Source organism: Salmo salar, chromosome ssa10 (assembly GCF_905237065.1).
Source record: "Salmo salar chromosome ssa10, Ssal_v3.1, whole genome shotgun sequence".
Taxonomy (NCBI): Eukaryota; Metazoa; Chordata; class Actinopteri; order Salmoniformes; family Salmonidae; genus Salmo; species Salmo salar.
In genome coordinates, this window is record NC_059451.1 from 83,776,711 (window position 1) to 83,799,968 (window position 23,258).

At 43.0% G+C, this 23,258-nt stretch overlaps 1 protein-coding gene across 1 annotated transcript in view; it reads right to left on the bottom strand.

Moving 5' to 3' along the window:
- znrf1 (zinc and ring finger 1) overlaps positions 1–23,258 on the bottom strand; it is a 29,014-nt gene that overhangs the window by 3,441 nt on the left and 2,315 nt on the right. Inside the window, exon 3 of the mRNA XM_014124370.2 lies at positions 9,665–9,760. Coding sequence (XP_013979845.1) covers positions 9,665–9,760 — 96 coding nt within the window. The remainder of the gene's footprint in view (positions 1–9,664; positions 9,761–23,258) is intronic.

Consider the following 23,258-nt stretch of genomic DNA (forward strand, 5'->3'; position numbering starts at 1 on the left):
CGACAAGCAGACCGATAAGCAGACCGCCTGCCTACCCGCCTTTTGGGACAACGACTACTATTTTTAGGGCAGAGACACAACCATCTCACACAGCATCTCTAACAACTCACTGATGCAGGGTTTTACCGGCTTACACCGGGCCAACACATTGTTTGGCTTCTAGACCCAACATGGCTCACAGTTACTGTCTCTGTGCACAGGAAGACGGTACACGAACCAGAAGACTGCGTGTGTGTGTGTGTGAGCTGTTACTGGAAACATCCAGCCATTTGTTCAGCAAGGTAATGATCAGCAGGATAGAACACGGTAGCTCATACCCCAACAGTGAGTCACTGAAACACATTTTGCAACAGCTATTGTTCTTAGAATAAGAGATTGTGGATTCCAGTAAAACCTAGTTTTAATTTGACAGGAAATGCTGCACTGCACAGTGCCAGAACAGAGTAGGACACCAGACCACATCCTGTTACAGCAACTCAATACTTTCCCTGGAAACACCAGTGTGTGTGTACGCGCGCATCGTTCTTGTCATGACTGTTTTGTTTGTGTGAGAGTGGGGTTTTAGAACAAAGGGTAGACTTAAACAGTAAGGCCCAAGGGGCTGTGGTGTATGGCCAATATATCATGGCTAAGGGCTGTTCTTATGCACGACGTGAAGCGGAGTGCATTTTTGCTTTTATAAACTGGTTACCAACATACACAGAGTATACTAAACATTAGGAACACCTTCCTAATATTGTGTAACGAAAGCTTTCCACCGGGATGCTGGCCCATATTGACTCCAATGTTTCCCACAGTTGTGTCAAGTTGGCTGGATGTCCTTTGGGTGGTGGACCATTCTTGATACACACGGGAAACTGTTGAGCGTGAAAAACAGCAGCATTACTGTTCTTGACACCTACTACCATACCCCGTTCAAAGGCACTTATTTTTGTCTTGCCCATTCACCCCCTGAATGGCACACAAACACAATCCATGTCTCAATTATTTCAAGACTTAAAAATCCTTCTTTAACCTCTCTCCTTCCCTTCATCTACACTGATTGAAGTGTAATTAACAAGTGACATCAATAAAGGATCATCGCTTTTACCTGGTTGGCCTATGCCATTGAAAGAACAGTAAACAAGTATGTTTGTGTCATACCCGTGGTATATTGTCTGATATACACATTCTGTTTTAGCCAATCAGCATCACAGACCCAAACTACCCAGTTTATAAAACGGGATGGTGAGGTGGACGTGATTATTGAACCTCTGGTAGTCCATTCAAAGCATTTAAGGAAGTAAAGGTTAGATTTTTAAATTACCCTTAATGAAATGTTTGGTTAGGTTTGAGCACTGGGTGAAAACAGTATTGGAACAAAGGAAAGCGGGAGGAGGAGGGATGAGAGAGGGGATGTGGGGAAGCTAAGGTGAAGGGAGGAGAAGACTGCGTGAGATGGAGTGAGACAGACAGAAGACATATGCTCTGAATGTAAATCAGCTTAGCTGGCTGCCCAGTCCCGTCAACCCTCTGCCTCCCCCTCTCTCCCCACCCCCTCTCCTCCAACATCCTCAATCTCCAAAACTGGTCCTCAGTAAATTTATACACAGCTGTTCCCTTTCCACACCCTTGCAGATAGAACAATAAGCACCCCTCCCCCCTCCCTCCCCCCCTCACCTCCTGCTCCTTAGCTTGTTATCCTCTTAGGAGCTATGGCATCAGCGGCTCGCTTTGCATTATGCCAGCCAGCCAGCCAGCCAGAGGGAGGGAGGGAGGGGAGTGTGTTTTTGTGCATGCGATGTTGTGTACATGGGGAGATTTAGGTCTTCACACTGCAATGTGCAGTATACTGTATATGTCTATATATTTGTGTCTGTGGGTATGCATTATTATTTGTGTGAAGTTAGTTAGGTCTTATGTTTTATGCGTATGTATGCATGTGTGTGTGTTTTCTAGGAATCTAGGGGTGTTTGTGAGTGAGTGACTGAATGTGACACTGTTTTAGTAGAAATGTAAGTTGGAGATTGAAGGATAGGTGTAGCCAGTCTACGTGAGCTGACCACTGTCTTTTTTGGGCTACGACATTGCATGATGATATTTTAATACCTGTGGTTAAATATAGCCCTTGCAGAGAGAGAGGAGATTTGGAGAGAGAGGAGAGAGAAAGAGTTTGGCTTTTACAGCACAGGTGATGGCTGCCTGCTAGTCTGGAGGACACACAGAGACAGACAGGGAAGCAAGCCATGCTTGAGAAAGCCATAAAAGAAAAGTACTTTAATCCTATTTGATGTGTTTGGGAAGAATGCCAAATCTCTGTTGGCAATATACTGTATGCAAATGACACGGAGTGGGAAAATAGTTTATTTGAAATATAAATGAATAATTCAATAACGTCAAGATATTACACTGTCTCTTACAGTTGATGGTGTACGGCGCTGTTTTTGACCAATATTAATGCACTTATATATTTCTGTATTAGCTGGGTGTCACCACCCCTATGTTAATCTCCTAGCAGGATCAATACTGGCTGGGATAGACAGGAGTTCCCAGGTATAAGCACAATGAAAGACCACTGGGTCAACCACACAAATAAATGTGTGGCATTTCTAACCAGTAACCAATATCACAATGTCAATCTTCTGGCCAGATACCCACACCTCACCCAACCCATACAAACACACACTGTATGGATCCTCTATGTCATTATTATAGACACACACAACTCTAGCTGCAGGGTGTGTGTGTGTGTGTGGAGGTACATTGGCCATGCAGAGAGATCTGCTGATGTGTGACAGGCAGCGGGCCCAGCTGATTGACAATGGACCACAGAGCATTCTGGGAAATAAGATAAGCCGCAGTCCTGTCCCCATGTGTCACTAACTCAGGAGATTGCAGAGCGAGAGAGAGAGGGTGTGTGTGTGGGGGGGGGGGAGAAGGACAGACAGAAAGACATGGAGAGAAAGCAAATGTGTCAGATTTTATTTTTTTTTGCCAGGGCAGTTGAAAAACAACCCAAAAAAGGAGAGATTTCTCCTCTTACTCTTTATCGGCTATCTCTGTATCACTCTCCATGCTCTTCCATCCTTCTCAGTCACTCTGTACTATTCCATCTATCCATCCATCCATCCATCCCAGTTAGTTTCACTCTACTTTTGCTGCTCACTATCAAGCCAGGCAACCTGGGCTACTATTGCCGGATACAAAGCACGCTAAGCGGTTAGCACTCGTGGCTAGGACCGCACTTCAACTTGTTTCGGTTTTAGGACCACCTATTTCCAGAGTTTTCTAATTTCACGGAGTGAATAGCGGGCTCGTCCTACTATCATTACTATCATGCCTCCGAAAAAAGACGAGGACCCACATCTCTGCTGGACAGGTACGTGAAGTCTTGGAGAAGCAGAAAGTTTTCTATAAGGAAATGATACTTCAGCAGGAAAATAACTTTAAAAGCTTCATACAAATGATCATGGAGTCTACCAACAAATGGCTGGACGACCTGACTAAAGATATACAAGACATTAAAACAAGCCTTCAGTTCACACAGAAGGACGTGGACGTTTGTCTACGCGGAAAGAAATCACCACAGTAAGGGAGGGTCCCCAGAACATGTCTGGGAAGCCTGATTACCTGGATGGACAATCCAGGCGAAATCATCTCGTAATAGATGGTATTCAGGAGAGCCAAAGTGAGACATGGGCTGAATCTGAGGACAAAATTCTAAAGCTGTTTTCTGAGGAGCTACAGCTGGATCAACAGGTAGAGCTGGAATGTGCTCACCGGTCTGGGAAACCAGGGGTCACTGGTGGTGCCAATGGAGTGAAATTCCTCAAGTTCAATGATAAGCTTCCAGTCCTTGAAAAAGCCAAATGCCTTAAAGGGTCCATCTTCATCAATGAGGATTTCTCTGATGCAGTCGGTCAAAGAAGAAAGGAACTAATACCAGCCATGAAGGCTGCAAGAGAACGAGGTGACATAGCATATCTGAGGTATGACAAAACTGATTGTTCACCCTACCTCCCAAGGAGTTAGGAGGAGCAACAGACAAGTAATTCCAGCTCCACACACACATTGACTGAGTATCTCTCTACCAGATTCCAACTGCTGATTCATGTTTGGACATAAATACTGTAAATCTACCAAAGAAAGGTCTGTTAATTGCTCACTTGAATATATGCAGTTCAAGGAACAAAATTCATGAAATATGCTGTCTAGTGCAGTTAAACAATATTCATGTATTGGCAATATCAGAGACTCACTTGGACTCTTCTTTTGAGGATGCTGAGATCTCTGTACATGGATACAATTTGTTCAGGAGGGACAGAAATAGATATGGGGGCGCAGTTGCAGTTTACATCCAGAATCATATTCCAGCAAAACAACGTAAGGACTTCATGTTGAATGGATTAGAGGCACTATGGGTACCGGTGGATTTACCACATTTGAAACCTAAACTAGTTGGTTGCTGCTATAGGCCACCTGGTGCTGATGTGAAATATATTGATGTAATTTGCGAAATGTTGCATAAGGTATCTGATGAAAATAGGGAAATATATTCCAATGAGAAAGAAACGTATTTCTGTTGCGAATGTACAGTTGAAGTTGGAAGTTTAAATGTATTTGGCTAAGGTGTATGTAAACTCAGTTTTTCACAAATTCCCTCTCTTAGGTCAGTTAGGATCACCACTTAATTTTAAAAGTGTGAAATGTCAGAATAACAGTAGAGAGAATAATTTTTTATTTCAGCTTTTATTTCTTTCATCATATTCCCAGTGGGTCAGAAGTTTACATACACTCAATTAGTATTTGGTAGCATTTCCTTTATATTGTTTAACTTCGGTCAAACGTTTCAGGTAGCCTTCCACAAGCTTCCCACAATAAGTTGGGGGAATTTTGGCCCATTCCTCCTGAGCTGGTGTAACTGAGTCAGATTTGTAGGCCTCCTTGCTCGCACACGCTTTTTCAGTTCTGCCCACACATTTTCGTTAGGAATGAGGTCGTGGCTTTGTGATGGCTACTCCAATACCTTGACTTTGTTGTCCTTTAGCCATTTTTCCACAACTTTGGAAGTATGCTTGGGGTCATTGTCCATTTGGAAGACCCATTTGTGACCAAGCTTTAACTTCCTCACTGATGTCTTGAGATGTTGCTTCAATATATCCACATACTTTTCCTTCCTCATGATGCCATTTGTTTTGTGAAGAGCACCAGTCCCTCCTGCAACAAAGCACCCACACAACATGATGCTGCCACCCCCGTGCTTCACGGTTGGGATGGTGTTCTTCGGCTTGCAAGCCTCCCCCTTTTTCCTCCAAACATAACAATGGTCATCATGGCCAAACAGTTATATTTTTGTTTTATCAGACCAGAGGACATTTCTCCAAAAAGTATGATCTTGGTCCCCATGTGCAGTTGCAAACCATAGTCTGGCTTTTTTATGGCAGTTTTGGAGCAGTGGCTTCTTCCTTGCTGAGCGGCCTTTCAGGTTATGTCAATATAGGGCTCGTTTTACTGTGGATATAGATACTTTTCTACCTGTTTCCTCCAGCATCTTCACAAGGTCATTTGCTGTTGTTCTGGGATTGATTTGCACTTTTCGCACCAAAGTATGTTAATCTCTAGGACACAGAACGCGTCTCCTTCCTGAGCGGTATGACGGCTGCGTGGTCCCATGGTGTTTATACTTGCGTACTATTGTTTGTACAGATGAACGTGGTACCTTCAGGTGTTTGGAAATTGCTCGCAAGGATGAACCAGACTTGTGGAGGTCTACAATTATTTTTCTGAGGTCTTGGCTGATTTCTTTTGATTTTCCCATGATGTCAAGCAAAGAGCCACTGAGTTTGAAGGTAGGCCTTGAAATACATCCACAGGTTGACTCAAATTATGTCAATTAGCCTATCAGAAGCTTCTAAAGCCATGACATCCTTTTCTGGAATTTTCCAAGCTGTTTAAAGGCACAGTCAACTTAGTGTATGTAAACTTCTGACCCACTGGAATTGTGATACAGTGAATTATATGTGAAATAATCTGTCTGTAAACAATTGTTGGAAAAATTACTTGTGTCATGCACAAAGTAGATGTCCTAACCGACTTGCCAAAACTAGTTAGTTAACAAGTTAACAAGAAATTTGTGGAGTGGTTGAAAACAAGTTTTAATGACTCCAACCTAAGGGTATGTAAACTTCCGACTTCAACTGTATGTAACCTGACCCAAATTGACATTACCAACCAGAACGCTCACTAATAGGTCCGGTATCACATCATCAACTTATATCGATCACATTTTTACTAACATGGCTGAAAATTCTTCTAAAGCTGTATCAGTGGCACAAGGTTGCAGTGATCATAACTTGGTTGCACTCACTAGGAAAACTAAAATACCTAAAATAATCTACCGCAGGTCCTACAGAGGGTTCAATCAGGACTCATTTGTGGATGAGATTACGAATGTGCAACAGTTAGAAGTGTGTAGTAAAGATGATCCTGAAATGTCACTAAGTTTGTTTATGAAATTATTTATGAGTATAGTTGATAAGCACACCCCTTTAAGAAAATGCACTGTGAGGTCAAACGGCGCCCCATGGATTGATGAGCTGAGAAATTGAATGATTCAACGTTATGATGCCAAAAAGGTAGCAGATAAATCTAGCACTCTGTTTGATAAGCAGAGTTATTGTAAATTAAAAAAATCTTGCTAAACAAAGGAAAGGAGAAAGGATTCGATCAGCACAAAATTAATGAAGGGTGATGGGAAAAAGCTGAGGGGAACGTTGAACACTATTATGGGTAGGAATTCGAACATGTCTGCCTCTTTTGTTGAATCAGAGGGTATATTTATTACAAAACCACATGACATCGCAAAACTACTTCAATTAATATTTTACAGGCAAAGTGGACAAGTTGAGGAATGCTATGATTCCAACTGATGGCTCAGTGGCATATACCCTTATAAAAGATTGTATCATGAAGGAGAGGCAATGGATGTTCGAATTTCATCAAATAGAAAGAAGAGGTAGAAAGGATGCTGTTGTCTCTTTTGGATGACAAGTCGCCTGGTACAGATAATCTTGATGCCAAATTGCTTAGAGCTACAGCTAGCCAAATATCTACCCCAATCTCTTATATTTGTAATAGGTGCTTGATGTAGTGGGTTTGCCAGAAGTCTGGAAAGAGTCAAAGGTTATTCCACTACCTAAGGATAAAATAAAAAAAATCTGCATTTACTGGTCCTAATAGTTGTCCTATAAAGTTTGCTGCCTGAGTTAAGTAAATTATTGTATCTGTACAAATCAAGGATTATTTCTCATGTAGTGATCTGATAACGGGTTTCCAGCATGCATACAAAGAAGGGCATTCTACGAGTACTGCTTTAGCACAAATGACAGATTATTGGTTAAAGAGTATGGATGACAGGAAGTTAGTTGGTGTTGTGTTGCCAGATTTCAGTGCTGCTTTTGATGTAATTGATCATGAACTGTTACTAGGTAAACTCAAATGTAATGGTTTTAAGTCTGCAGCTCTATCTTGGATGGAAAGCTACCTATCCAGGAGAAGGCAAAAATTGTTCTTTAAATGGTAGCTTTTCAACCAGTAAAGATGTACACTGTGGTGTTCCTCAAGGAAGTTGCCTAGGCCCACTTCTCATTACTTTCAGTAATGAACAAAGCAAGAGTGGTCATGTATGCTGATGACTCTACAATGTATAGTGCAGCATCAGAATGTAATGAGCTAACAGATGTACTGAGCAGTGAACTAAGAATGGTGTCAGTGGGTTGATATGAACAAATTGGTGTTGAACATTTCTAAAACTAAATGTATCGTAATTGGTTGAAGATATATGCTTGCTGATGATCCCCAATTGAATGTGTTGATGAATAGAACACATGTAGAGCAAGTGAAAAAAACTAAACTACTAGGCATCATGTTGGACGCAGCTTTATCATGACATAGATAATATTTTTGTTAAGATGGGTAAGGGAATTGCTGTCACAAGAAAATGTTCAGAGTATGTAACATCTAGCACACTCAATCAGGTGATTCAATCCCTGGTTCTATCACACTTAGAGTACTGTCCGGTTATATGGTCATCTGCAGCAAAGAAAGATATAAAAAAGCTCCAAATGGCTCAAAACAGGGCTGGTAGATTACCTCTTCATTGCTCTATCCGTATGAATATTATCCAAATGCGTCAGAATCTCTCATGGGTTCACGTTAAAAACAAATTACTATCTAGTCGTCTGATTTTCTTTAGAAATGTTATATTTAAAAAATAAAAATAAAGATTTTTCAGTCCAGTTAGTACATACTAGCAACACGCATAACCACCAAATCAGACAGGCAAATTCAGGGCAGCTAAAACAACCCAAGCCAAGGAGAAATCGCCTTAAATCTACAGTTTTATATAGAGCCATAGCTGAATGGAACAATTTACCAATCCATATTTCTCAGGCAAAAAAATAAACCCACCTTCAAGGAAAAAAATAAAATAACATCTTATGCGATAGACCATATGACTGGACAGGAAATAGAAAGCATCAACTGAATGTTAAATGTGTTTCCTGTCAGGTATTTTGATGATCTGTATTGTCTACTTGTTGAATGTTTGAAGTCTTGAACGCGGTTGTTTGTAATGTCTTGTTAATTGGTGTTGGAACCCAGGAAGATTAGCCATCGTTACGGCGTTAGCTAATGGGGATCCTAATAAAAATTACAATCTTTTTCTACCCCCATTCTTTTTCAGCCCCTCATCTATCTCCTTCTCCATCCTCGTCCTGACAGATCTGGCTTTAAATGAGCCCCAGAAAACAGACTGGTCATACGTGACACGTTGCCCACAGGGTCACCTTCAGCCCCAGACCAGAACGGAAAGCGGTCACTCAAACAGGTAGCAGTCAGTCAGTCACAGGGCTGACCAAGGCTGCAGGCAGCCATCTCAGCTAGTCACGCTGTCAATCAAACAACCTGGAGCCAGGCCGGCACACAGGGTCACGGGAAAAGAACAGCAGACAAGCACCCATAATGCCCTGGGAAAGCTGATTGTATACCTGAATCGACTCTGAACATATACCTGGCTTGACTCCCTGAACATACTTATATGTGCTTAGCTGACACTCTGAACATTTAACTGTCTCTCCTACAATTTGAGCATACTGACTTCACATGAACCAAACCCAATTACAGAGCTAATGGCATACATACACCATCTCTGTGTTTGGGTAATGTATGGCACATGTCGATCAGGTTTTTCTTGTTTAGATACTGTGATTACTTCAGTACAAGCAGCTCAAGCCATTGATATAGAAATACAGGATTCTAATTCTATGGCTACAGTCTGCAATCCTGAACTCTCATATCGAGGCATGTCCACAGACAGACAGTAGTAATATGGAGAGAATCGATGGAGGGAATAACACTCGCAGTGACCCCCCAGCTCTGGTACTAGAGAGACGGCTCATATAGAGTTCACATCTACATTCCCACAGTCACAGCCAACATCGACATAGGGAGGAGAGAGCATCATAGGAGACGGGGATGAGAGGCTACGTGAGCAAGAGAGAGACAGAGGGATAATGAGAAGAATGCAAAGATTCAGAGGAGGAAAAGTGACAAACAAGAGGGGAGAGAAGAAGAGATGAAGAGCAGGATATAGGGTCTGGGGAGAGGTCGAGGAAGTGTGTCTCACCATTATAGGACAGGCGGGGCTTGCTTAGACACATGATGAAGTGCACCTCCATCTCATTGGACGCCACAGACTTGGAGCAGACAGGACACTTAAACCCTGTGGAGAACGAGGTTAGACCTTAGTATATACACACACACGTTAGTTACACTGGCGCTCAAAGCAACCATCCAATTTACAACAGTGAATAAGTGAAACAAATGATCTTGGATTATTACAAACCAATGTTCCAAACTAAAATGGGGACACCACAAACATTGGCATCAACCATGGAGTCACACTGAATCACTGTCTTTTCTAGTCAGTCCCCTTTGCATGACAATGTGATACAGACCTGTCCCCTATTAATCATGTAATACAACAATTATCATCTGTAAAAATGTTGAATGTTTACCTGCATATGGAAAGGGACTGCAGATGGAAATGAGCTGTGTTGGAAAATCTGGTGAGATATACAGTATGTTGTCCCTGACTAATAAACTAAACTCTTTTTCAAACTGTGTTGATACAAATCTGGCACATAGAGTGAGTCATTAATCACATACTGTAAATCCCATCTCAAATAACAGACATAACTTACTGCAAAGCCCTATTTTAGCTATCTCCCTTACGATGTTTGGTTTCAGCTTTGTGCATACAACAGCATTAGCAAAGCACATAACAGGAGATTATATCAATTCCTGGCGTCGCTCTCTATCCAGCCACGGGTTAAGTTTTGCATCAGGAGCTCTCAATACCGCTTAAACGCAGACACTAGTAGTGTTCAGCTGGCTGCACCCAACACCTTAAAACGTGCACAGCAACCATAAAACAGACACCGGGGCAGTGTCCCAAATGGCACCCTTTCCCTATATAGTGCACTACTTTGGAATATAGGGTCTCATTTGGGACGCAACCCAGTAGTGTTTAGCTGGCTGCTGCACCAAACCCTTTACATTTATTTACACAGTTACCATCCCAGATCCCACAGCGCTGGGCTGGACTTGCCAGTGTTTTAAATGTACAATAGCAGGCCATTATCACGTTGGCCAGGAAACCCCTCGGTACAGGGACCACGCTGTGCTGTGTGTGCATGGTCAGAAATGAGCTCAGCCGTGCCAAAATCAGCGTGTTTTTGGTACAATTATAACTATGCACTCATGAAGATGTTGCTATTCATTTAAACTGGTAGCATATGACCGAGCTATTCTTCATTACTAGTTAGTTATTCATGCAATGTTTTAGAGATGGATATATATATATATATATATATATAGAGATGGTATATATATATATATATATATATATATATATATATATATATATATATGCCGCTGGGACAGCAGTGGGCAGAATGTCCTTCCGTATTCTCTCTTTATTCAGTAGAGGGAAGGACAGCATAAATGTGTCAGTGGTGGGATTCGTAACCGTATTGCCCATGGACAATATGTGCTTGGGAGACTGCAGCACTACCGCTACGCCACGCTCCCGCACCGGAATGTGTGTTTAGTGTTAAGTCAGGATCTAAAGTCTTTCTTTGAGGCTTGTCTGGTTTCTATGAGTCTGTCTGGGATTTACCTAGAGAGCATAAAGCATTAAGCAGACGGACCAGCACAGTCGGGAGAAGAGGTGGAGAGATGAAGACAAGCTGTAGAAGTCTAGGTAAGGGAGTAGCTTGGAAGATAAGTATGACAAAGTGATGAAGGTGGGATTGATAGAGGAAGGGAGAAACTAAGAAGGGAAGTAAATGTAGTCAGTAAACCAGGGCCCCCTCCCCACCCACCAGCCCCCCACGGCAGCTGACCCACTTTTCCCCTGGCTGCTATTTTCAGCCCCTCCTTAGGGACAGACGGAGAGAAGGATGGAAGAAATTTGAGAAAAAAAGAGAGGTGCAGGAGGACTTTATAAGAGAGATGCTCTGCAGAGGTTGGATGGATCTGATGGACAGAGAAAGCCCATGAATCACCTCCCAGAAGGCAAGAGGCCAGAGAGGAACTATCTGTAAATGGCAAAGCAGACATTATATGGCAGCATCTCTATGACCATTCCAATGATCAAAGAAGTGTTCAAACAGAGTTCACTTGACAACCCTCATTATGGAATGGAAACAATGCTAATTTACCCTTCCCCATCTTGTTCAGACTTCCGCCCATTTTCTCTCACTGAATATAAGTGTGTGTGTCCATCCACTGAGGCGACATCAGCCTCTGAGAACATACTGTAACTGAGAAATAGCACTCTAATGTGAGGTCAAATCGAGGCAAATAGAAAATCACAAGACTGCATCAAAACACAAGCAAACAAAGATATTCCCTACAGTGAACACAGTGTGTGTCATGAACACAGAGCTGGCCCTTCATCAAACCACACGTACAAGACATACTTCATACTGGCAGAGAAAACACAAATAATCAACACAATAATACCTACATGAAACTAAGACTAACCAGCACACCATAACAGATTTCTTATGCGTGATCACGCTCTCCGTAGCCAATGGAAGTGAGACCTTTAAACAGGTTAAATTCACAAGGCCGCAGGGCCAAATGGATTAGCAGGACGCGTACTCAGAGCATGCGCTGACAAGTGTCTTCACTGACATTTCCAACATCTTCCTGACTCAGTCGGTAATACCTACACATTACAAGCAGACCACCATAGTCCCTGTGCCCAAGAACACCAATGTAACCTGTCTAAATGACTATCGCCCCAAAGCACTCACATCTGTAGCCATGAAATGCTTTGAAATGTTGGTCATAGCTCACATCAACACCATCATTCCAGAAACCCTGAATCAACTCCAATTCGCATACCACCCCAACATATCCACAGATGACAATCTCTATTGCACTCCACACTGCCCTTTCCCACCTGGACAAAAGGAACACCTACGTGAGAATGCTGTTCATTGACTACATCTCAGCATTCAACACCATAGCGCCCTCCAAGCTAATTTTTTATTTAACTAGGCAAGTCAGTTAAGAACAAATTCTTATTTACAATGACGGCCTACACGGGCCAAACCCGGACAACGCTGGTCCAATTGTGCGCCGCCCTAAAGGACTCCCAATCCCAGCCGGTTGTGATACAGCCTGGATTCAAACCAGGGTGTTTGTAGTGACGCCTCTAGCACTGAGATGCAGTGCCTTAGACCGCTGCGCCACACGGGAGCCCATTACTAAATTAAGGACCCTGGGGCTAAACACCTCCCTCTGCAACCGGATCCTGGCCTTCCTGACGGGTCGCCCCCAGGTGGTAAGGGTAGGGAACAACACATCCGCCACGCTTATCCTCAACACAGGGGGCCCTCAGGGGTGCGTGCTTAGTCCCCTCCTATACTCCCTGTTTACCCACGACTGCGTGGCCGCGCACGACTCCAACACCATCATTAACACCACAGTGGTAGGCCTGATCACCAACAACGAGACAGCCTACAGGGAGGTCAGAGACCTGGCATTGTGGTGCCATGACAACAACCTCTCCCTCAACGTCCGCAAGACAAAGGAACTGATCGTGGACTACAGGAAATGGATGGCCGAGTACACCCCCATCCACAGGTCTGTAGTGGAGCATGTCAAGAGCTTGAAGTTCCTGTGTCCACGTCATTAATGAATTATCATGGTCCAGACACACCAACACAGTCGTGAAGAGGGTACGACAATGCCTCATCCCCTTCAGGAGGCTGAAAATATTCGGCACAGGCCCTCAGATCTTCAAAAGGTTCTACAGCTGCACCATTGAGAGCATCTTGACTGGATGCATCACCGCTTGGTATGGCAAATGCTTGGCAAGGCGCTACAGAGGGTAGTGCGCACGGCCCAGTACATCACTGGGGCCAAGCTCTCTGCAATCCAGGACCTCTATATCAGGCGGTGTCAGAGGAAGGCCCTAAACATTGTCAAAGACTCCAACCATCCAAGTCAGACTGTTCTCTCTGCAACTGCACGTTACGCGGGTCGGTGCACCAAATCTGGAACTGACAGGACTCTGAACAACTTCTACCCCCAAACCATAACACTGCTAGACCCTTTTGGCACTAACTATTTTGACTCATCACATACACTGCTGTTACTGTTTATTATCTATCCTGTTGCCTAGTCACTATCGCTGCCTACATTATATGCCACAGGAGGCTGCTGAGAGAAGGGCGGCTTATAATAATGGCCGGAACGGAGCGAATGGAATAGCATCGATGTATTTGATACCATTCCACTCCAACCATTACCATGAGTCCGTCCACCCCAATTAAGGTGACACCAATCTCCTGTGGTATATGTACACATCTACCTTAATTACCTCGTACCGCTGCACATTGACTCGGTACTGATACCCCGTGTATACAGCCAAGGTATCATTACTCATTGAGTATTTATTCCTTGTGTTATAGATTTTTGTTTTTCCTTCTCTCTGCGTTGTTGGGAAGGACCCGGAAGCACTTCACTGTTAGTCTACCTGTTGTTTGCGAAGCATGTGACAACTAAAATTGTATTTGGTTTGATATTCTTACTAGGTAATAGTACAGCCACTGTATACTTACCCTGAACAATGTAGAGTACAGATGTTGTCACAACTGTATAGATATCAAGCCATTGTTAAAGTAACTATGGAGTGGGCATGCTAAGCCCAAGCTGACCAGCGTGCTGCCCCCATGTTTCTGTAGGTGAAATAGAGCCGTCACACTGCGCTTCTGTTAAAGTGTCCCAAGGCGCCTCTCGACAAAGCCGACACATTTCTCAAGCCGAGCCGACTGACTCAATCTCTGCTTCATGCATTTTTCATGATACCGCTGCAGTCCAGCCCCATTCCCCATCGTCAATGATAAAGAATTCAAAACCTTACAAAAATACCTATGTCTCGGAAGCTCATAAAATGTCCATGACTGGCCACCAGCATTACGATAGCTTCCTTCCTCAGGATCATTACCCTCTCGATACCTAACCCCACCTCTCCGTGTGTGAGAGAAGAAAAACCATCTCGTTTTTTACATGATGTCAAACTGCATTTACCCTTCTGAAGAAGCACTTCAAATGTGAATTACTGTGATTTAAGACTCAATTGTAAACATTAGGCATAAGAAATGGATCACTTAAACCACCAAACAAAAAAAGAAGTAGATAGATAGGATCAGCCCCCTAAATGAGTTTAGATCAAATTAACGGTTAGGTTAATTGTTTCATAAACCACACTCTGACTGAATCAATACATTGTTGTAACAAGTGTATTCAACCTTCACATAAATATCTAGGCTCTAGGCCTGTTTGAAATGGAAGACCGAAAAACACAGAAAAATGTTTTGGATAAATGCTGATGGTAAAGGCAAGGCCATGCATCTGACAATATTTCACTCATGTGGTACAAACATCACTGCTTAAGCACAGTTAAAATACCTCAGAATAATTTCCTCCACACAGGTCTTTTGGGGGCCATAAGTGAGATTTGGTTGGGGGGCCCCTCACTTCGCAGTAAAACATTTTAGTGACCCCCCTCTTGACGGTGAAGAGAAAACTAACATTTTAAAGTTTATTTCCTGCAATTGTACACATTTTGTGATGGGGCGTAGAGAACATGTTGCAGTTTTATAAAAAATGTCATGCAATTCTAGAGCAGAGACACAAAATGTGCAATTTTACAGCTAATTTCCTGCAAATCTACCTATTTTTCCATGGGATTGAGAAAGATTTTTGCCATTTTAAAGATAAATCCCAGCAATTCTACATTTCCCCATGACTTATGCCATGTTAATATGATATCTGAGTGAGAGTGACTAACAAAATCAATGGGGGCCCCCTGGAGGTCAGGGCCCCTAGGCATGTGCCCGGTGGGTATCCCTGCATGCCCAGTCTATATTCGGCCATGATTACTACAAGTTTAGATCGCTGGCTAGACTACCTATCAATTCAGATATTGTTAGCCGACATGGCTAATTGAGTGACTGTCAGTGACTGACATAACGAGAAAAACTGCTAATGCACAACTAAATTTATAAATTGCACTTGGTGTATTCTACTATTCTTACTCTTAATAGTAAGTTGAGACCCCAACTGAGTTCCTAAAATAAAAAAATAAAAATACAACAGAAATAATATCAGTCTATGGATTTCACGACTGGGAATACAGATACAGTATCAGGTAAGATCCAAATGCAGACTGTTGAAGTAACAATATTTATTACAGCAACAGGGGCAGGCAAACGACAGGTCAAGGCAGGCAGGGGTCGATAATCCAGAGTAGTGGGGCAAAGAAACAGGACAGCAGGCAGGCTCAGGGTTAGGTCAGGCAGGCAGGCTTGCTCAGAGACAGGACATGCAAGGGTCAAAACCAGCAGGGCGAGAAAAAGAGAGACTGGGGAAAAGCAGGAGCTGAGCCAAAACGCTAGTTGACTTGACAAACAAGACAAACTGGCAACACAGGTATAAGTACCCAGGGGATAATGGGCAACACCTGGAAGGGGGGGGGTGGAGACAAGCACAAGGACAGGTGAAACAGATCAGATATGCGTCTGTTGGTCACAGATACCTTAAATAAAAGGTAGGGTGTGGATCAGAACACATGTCCGTATCTGGTGTGACAACCATTTGCCTCTTGCAGCGTGACACACCTCCTTCGCATAGAGTTGATCAGGCTGTCGATTGTGGCTGTGAGAAGTTGCTGGATAAGGGCGGGAACTGGAACAGGATGTCGTACACGTTGATCCAGAGCATCCCAAACGTGCTCAAATGGGTGACATGTCTGGAAAGTATGCAGCCCATGGAAGAACTTGGACATTTTCAGCTTCCAGGAATTGTGTACAGTTCCTTGCGACATGGGGCCGTGCATTATCATGGTGAAATATGAGGTGATGGCGGCGGATGAATGGCATGACACTGGGCCTCAGGATCTCGTCACTGTATCACTGTGCATTCAAATTGCCATTGATAAAATGCAACTGTGTTTGTTGTCCGTTACTTATGCCTGCCAATACCATAATCCCTGTTCACAACATTGACATCAGCAAACCGTTCGCCCACACGACGCCGTACATGCTCTGCAATCTGCCCAGTACAGTTGAAACAGGGATTCATCCGTGAGGAACAAAACTTCTCCAGCGTGCCAGTGGCCATCGAAGGTGAGCATTTGCCCACTGAAGTGGGTTACGACGCCAAACTGCGGTCAGGTAAAGACCCTGGTGACGTCGACAAGCACGCAGATGAGCTTCTCTGAGACAGTTTCTGACAGTTTGTGCAGAAATTCTTTGTGTGTGCAAACCCCAGTTTCATCAGCTGTCCAGGTGGCTGGTCTCAGATGATCCTGGAGGTGAAGAAGACAGATGTGGAGGTCCTGAGCTGACGTGGTTATACGTGGTCTGCGGTCGTGAGGCCGGTTGGACATACTGCCAAATTCTTTAAAATGATGTTGGAGGCGGCTTAAGGTAGAGAAATTAACCTTAAATTCTCTGGCAACAGCTCTGGTGAACATTCCTGCAGTCAGCATGTCAATTACACGCTCCCTCAAAACTTGTGGCATTGTATTGTGTGACATAAGTGCACATTTACTGTCCCCAGCACGAGGTGCACCTATGTAATGATCATGCTGTTTAATCAGCTTCTTGATATGCCACACTTGTCAGGTGGATGGACTATCTTGGCAAATAAAAAATACTCACTAACAGAGATGTAAACAAATTTGTGTACAAAATTTGAGAGAAATAAGCGTATGGAAAATGTCAGGGATCTTTTATTTCAGCTCATGAAACCAACACTTTACATGTTGCGGTTATGTTTTTGTTCAGTGTACTGTATATTATTTTTTATTTTTTCACTTGGGGGCCCCCTAGCGACCACTTACGCCTGGAACCGGCCCTGCCTCCACAGGTCAAAACTGTGAGCTTGATGAACTTGGAAAGATCTGGTTTTGAATTAATAAAGTTCAGTTTCCAAATGTTCTGAAGACTCACCCAAAACCAAACCACTATTTTAATTAAATTGTAGCAATTCATTTAGACAAATGTTTGGCTTCTACCTTGAACTTGTATTGATTTTAAAGCAATCATGAATCTGAACACTTCATGAATCATTAATCTCTACTTAAAGCAATCCTGTCATCGCCTCAAGCGTTCTGCATAAATTATACAATGCATTCGTTAAGTATTCAGACCCCCTGCCTTTTTCCACATTGTTACGTTACAGCCTTATTCTAAAATAGATACTTTTTTAAATCCTCATCACTCCACAATGACAAAGCGAAGACAATTTCTAAAAACCTAAAGCAAATGTATTAAAAATAAAAAACAGAAATACCTTACTTACATTCAGACCCTTTGCTAGGAGACTCAAAATTAAGCTCAGGTGCATCCTGTTTCCATTGATTATCCTTGAGATGTTTCTATAACTTGATTGGAGTCCACCTTTGGTAAATTCAATTGATTGGACATGATTTAGAAAAAGGCACACACACACCTGTCTATATAAGGTGCCACAGTTGACAGTGCAAAACCCAAGCCATGAGGTCGAAGGAATTGTCCATAGAGCTCCAAAACAGGATTGTGTCAAGGCACAGATCTGGGGAAGGGGACCAAAACAATTCTGCAGCATTGAAGGTCTCCATAAACACAGCGGCTTCCATCATTCTTAAATGGAAGAAGTTTGGAACCACCAAGACTCTTCCTAGAGCTGGCCGCCTGGCCAAACAGAGCAATCGGGGGAGAAGGGAGGTGACCAAGAACCCGATGGTCACTCTGACAGAGCTCCAGAGTTCCTCTGTGGAGATGGTATAACCTTCCAGAAGGAAGGTTACCATCTGTGCAACACTCCACCAAGCAGGCCTTTATGGTAGAATCGCCAGATGGAAGCCACTCCTCAGTAAAAGGCACATGACAGCCCACTTGGAGTTTGCCAAAAGGCACCTAAAGGACTCTCAGACAATGAAAAACAAAATTCTCTGGTCTGATGAAACCAAGATGAATGCCAAGCGTCACGTCTGGAGGAAACCTGGCACCAACCCTACGGTGAAGCATGGTGATGATAGCATCATGCTGTGGGGATGTTTTCAGCGGCAGGGACTGGGAGACTAGTCAGGATTGCGGGAAAGATAAACAGAGCAAAGTACAGAGAGATCCTTGATGAAAACCTGCTCCAGGGCGCTCAGGACCTTAGACTGGAGCGAAGGTTCACCTTCAAAAACAGGACAACGACCCTAGGCACACAGCCAAGACAATGCAGGAGTGGCATTGGGACAAGTGTCAATGTCCCTGAGTGGCCCAGCCAGACCCCGGACTCTGGAGAGACCTGAAAATAGCTGTGCAATGACACTACCCATCCAACCTGACAGAGCTTGAGAGGATCTGCAGAGAAGAATGGGAGAAACTCCCCAAATACACGTGTGCCAAGCTTGTCACGCCAATACCCAATAAGACTTGCGGCTGTAGTCGCTGCCAAAATTTGCTTCAACAAAGTACTGAATAAAGAGTCTGAATACATTGTAAATGTGAGATTTCTGTTTTGAAAAATTATACATTTGCAAACATTTCTAAAAACGTGTTTTTGCTTTGTCATTATGAGGTATTCTGTGCAGATTGATGAGGGGGGAAAAACGATTTAATTCATTTTAGAATAAGGCTGTAACGTAACAAAATGTGGAAAATGTCAAGGGGTCTGAATACTTTCCGAATGCACTGTATATAATACATGATGGTTTACATAGATCAGAATATCATTAAACAACGTGTATTATTAGAACAAAGTAAGAAGTATGTTTCAGGGGGTTAAAATGCAAGGATGCCTACCCACCTGTTCCCTTAAGCATTCCACAAACATACACATTATCTAAAGGGAGTATTCACAACAAGAAGACCACCTCAGAAGCAGATCATTGGATTTCAAAGTCACAATATCAATATTTAGATTCATATTTTAATAGCATTCCCTTGGTTCATTGGTAAAATTTTATGAACACAAAACAAATAACACAAAATGAACTCTCCTGAGTAGATCTCTCCCTACATTCATGTTGTTTTCAAAATGACATTCGACCGAATCTGTCTTTGCTCAGAGAATCATGTAGAGGGAGAGATGGAGGAGGGAAGAGAGGAGCAGGGGAGTTGTGGTAGCCAGCCAGACAAACAGCACAGAGGTTCAGGAGGAGCATTATGAACAGAGCCGAGAGGTACAGTAGCAGACAGAGTGCACATCCCAAATGGCACCCTATTCCTTATACAGATGTAGGATCTTAAATTTGAGCCAGTTTGATACAGCAGGAGAATCATCCTGCAGTAACAGGAAATGTGAATTGTTATGTGGATTATAATTAATGGACATTTTTGTAGGGGTTGCTAAAAAAATTTTTAAAGGGAAAATCAAGTCTGAAATTTCAAAGTGGAAATTAAACTTCAAATATACTACAGGTTTTACATTTCCTGCATTGCAGAAAAGTTCTCCTGCAACAGGGTGATCAAACTAAGATCCTACAAAAGTAGTGCACTATATAGGGAGCCATTTGGGATGGGACCCTGGTCAAAAGTAGTGCACTATATAGGGAATAGGGTGCTGTTTGGGATGCAGACAGCGAGAGGGATAAGACACCATTAAAAAAGGTACAGATGGGAAGTCTGTCTCCCTCTAGCAGGCAAGGTGACAGCTAGCTCCTTGTAATACCCTGCCCGGCCTGCTGTCCAGAAAGCCTCTGTCTCTGAGGAGAGCAGACACCTTGCTATTTCAAGCCCTCTCAACGTCAAGTCAAGGACATAGCTTGTTTACTGTCTACACAGGTCATTAGAGTAGACAAGACAACATAGATTATCTTATTAAATCAGTGACCTTGTTTGTTTGTGTACATCTTCTTTCCATGTGTCTGGGCTGGTTGTCCCTCTAATGATGGTACTAAATGAGGAGTGTATGAGCGTGTCTAGAGACCTGTTTAGTCCAGAATACAGGACATTATGTTCAGAATACAGGACATTATGTTCAGAATACAGGACATTATGCCCATACATGGATAGTAGCCATTTGATTACATCACATCCAACTCAAACCCAACTCAGACAACTCTTTACCTTACCGGAAAGAATAGCAGTTTCCATGGAAACAGCTGAATGAGAGAGTCAAAGACTTGGAGAGGGAAAGGGGGAGGAGGGGGCCGTGAGAGCTGACATACTGACCTATTGTTGTTTTAGCTAAACTCTTTGATTGCAGGAAGTAATGTGGCCTTAGATACAGGTGAGACGGGGGTAGAGTTTGGGTAGGAGGGAGGTGTGTAATGGCACTGGTGTGTATCGTGTCGGGGAGAAAGGGGTATCATTACACAGTGAATAAGACAGAATGGCTGTTATGAGAAACAATGGGATTTAGGTTTGTGATGCTTAATGATATAGAAAGCATCCGGTGATCAGTGATGCTTGCTAGCCATTGGCATTATCAGTGTAGTTGATTGACAGGGGTCATTGCCCCCTGCTACTGATGTCAAAGGTTTATCTTTAGAAAGTCTCTGCTGTATGATGACAGGATTTAGTCCCTACACCATGGCAACGGTCGCCACTGCCTTTGCCTTTGCTCCGTCCATTTGTGGTGTCCTTTTATTACTACGGTCTGTCGGCTGTCACTCAACAACATACTGGCTGTGAAACACAGGTGTCAGAAAGTCTGTTAGAGGAACTTATCAAGCCTCTATCCCTCACCTCAGTCTCTTCCTTTCTCCCTCTATCCCTCTCTCCCTCCTTTCCTTTCTCCCTCCCTCTCTCCTTTCCTTTCTCCCTCCCTCTATTCCTCCCTCTATCCCTCTCTCCCTTCCTGGCCTTCTGTCTCTTGAGGAAACAAGTGTGTGAGGATATTGTGGGGATAGCAAGGAGCAAGCAAGTGTGCATCTTGAAAACAGCAGTGACAAGCACCATGGTTGTCACAGCAACAGAAATCCTCTCTCAGCAATCCAGTGTAGACTGTGTGTGTGTGTCCCTCTTCCTCTGTATACACTGTGCTGAGCTAATGGGAGAAGGGAGAGAGACAGTGTATGAGGGGATGGGAAAACAGAAATAAAATGAGAGAGAGTGACCTATATTGTTGAATCCCGCTGCCAGACAGTTTAGCACATATGTTCCACAATCCCATCATTCCAAAAAGACTTGCCACTAAAACCCAGCCACAACAGTGTGTGGGTCTACAGTAATGCGTGTGTTCATGTGTGTGTGTTATCATTGTCATTATTTACATTTCAATTAAAATGGCGGTGTACACAAGTGAATGACTGCTTATGGCTCTAATCTGAGAACAATTACATTGGCTTCCGCTAAAAGAGAGTTCAGTCAGTGCTCAGCTCACATTCACATTGGTGAGTGAGTGATTACTTATCTGTGACAGGTGACTGAACACTGTGGGTCTAACACAGGAGATATTACACAGACCCTTGTTAAAGGGTTCTTTCATCTGAAAGTGCATAACAACAACAACAGTAGACGAACAACTCACTAAGTGACAATGCAGATAGGACTCTGTTTAGGAACTGCATCCGTGGAGGGAGAATTGTCTCAGTGTTGTTCACTGCTTGCATCTAGATCAAACAGTTGAATATCAGGAGGAGGTTTCCTGCCAGGATCAAGCTTATCAGGCAGTCATACACCAGCCGCGTAGGCACGGAGACACACTGGAAGCCAGGCCCAACCAATCAGATTGAGCAACAACAACAAACTATTTACTTGTCAGTGGTCCAAATGGGACATTATTTGTCATGCAGGAAGTTAGCCGTTCTGTTTTTGGTCCATCCCAAATTTCCGCTGGCCCACCCACAAATTAATTTATGGCTACGGCACTGTCATACACTATTGATAGAGTGTCAATGCAGTATCACGGAGGCTGAGGAGAAGGACAGGCCAAAACAGTCCAGTTGGTAAAGATCAGAGGCCTCTGTGATATTTGGGCAATTCCACTGTAACAGAATTACACTGAGATTCAGATTTTTCCATTTAAAATGTATGCCAAACAAAAAAAACATTGATTTTAATGTTTAACAAACCATACAACTCTATGCAAAATGACTATTTTGAACAATTTACACAGTAAAAAAATAACAATTCACTGGAAAAACTGTGCAAAGTTTGGTGACATAATGAATTGGTAACACAGCTTTATTCTGTTACTAAACATATCTGCACAGTTCATCCTGTAAATCAGTTTTTGAAACATTTTCAGTGGAAATGTTTAAAAGTAGTCGTGGTGAATAAAGTTGTACGGTTTGGTAAAGGCCCACTGCAGTCAAAAACATGATTTTCCCACACTATGAGGTTGGAATAATACTGTGAAATGTATGATAATGACATTGTGTTTTGGTGGGTTGGAGTTTGGGCCTGCCTGGTGACCTGCCTCCCCACTCAGACCACTCCCAGACAGTCCTAGCAAAAGTATTGCTTGAGAAATTGCTATTTGCTAAGAAGCATATTTTATTCTTTTTGACCATTTTAATTGAAAACAATCAGAGTAGGTTACTTAATTGTTACCCAGAAATGATTTGATATTGCGATAAGGGCTGTCTTGGACCAGTGTAATTCTGCTCCCATAGAATTGCCCATTTGTAATGATCAAACCCTTGGAGAAGTACAGTATATATCCCATTGTCATAGGAGAGCTCTAATGTGACTTTGTGTCATTACATGGTTTAT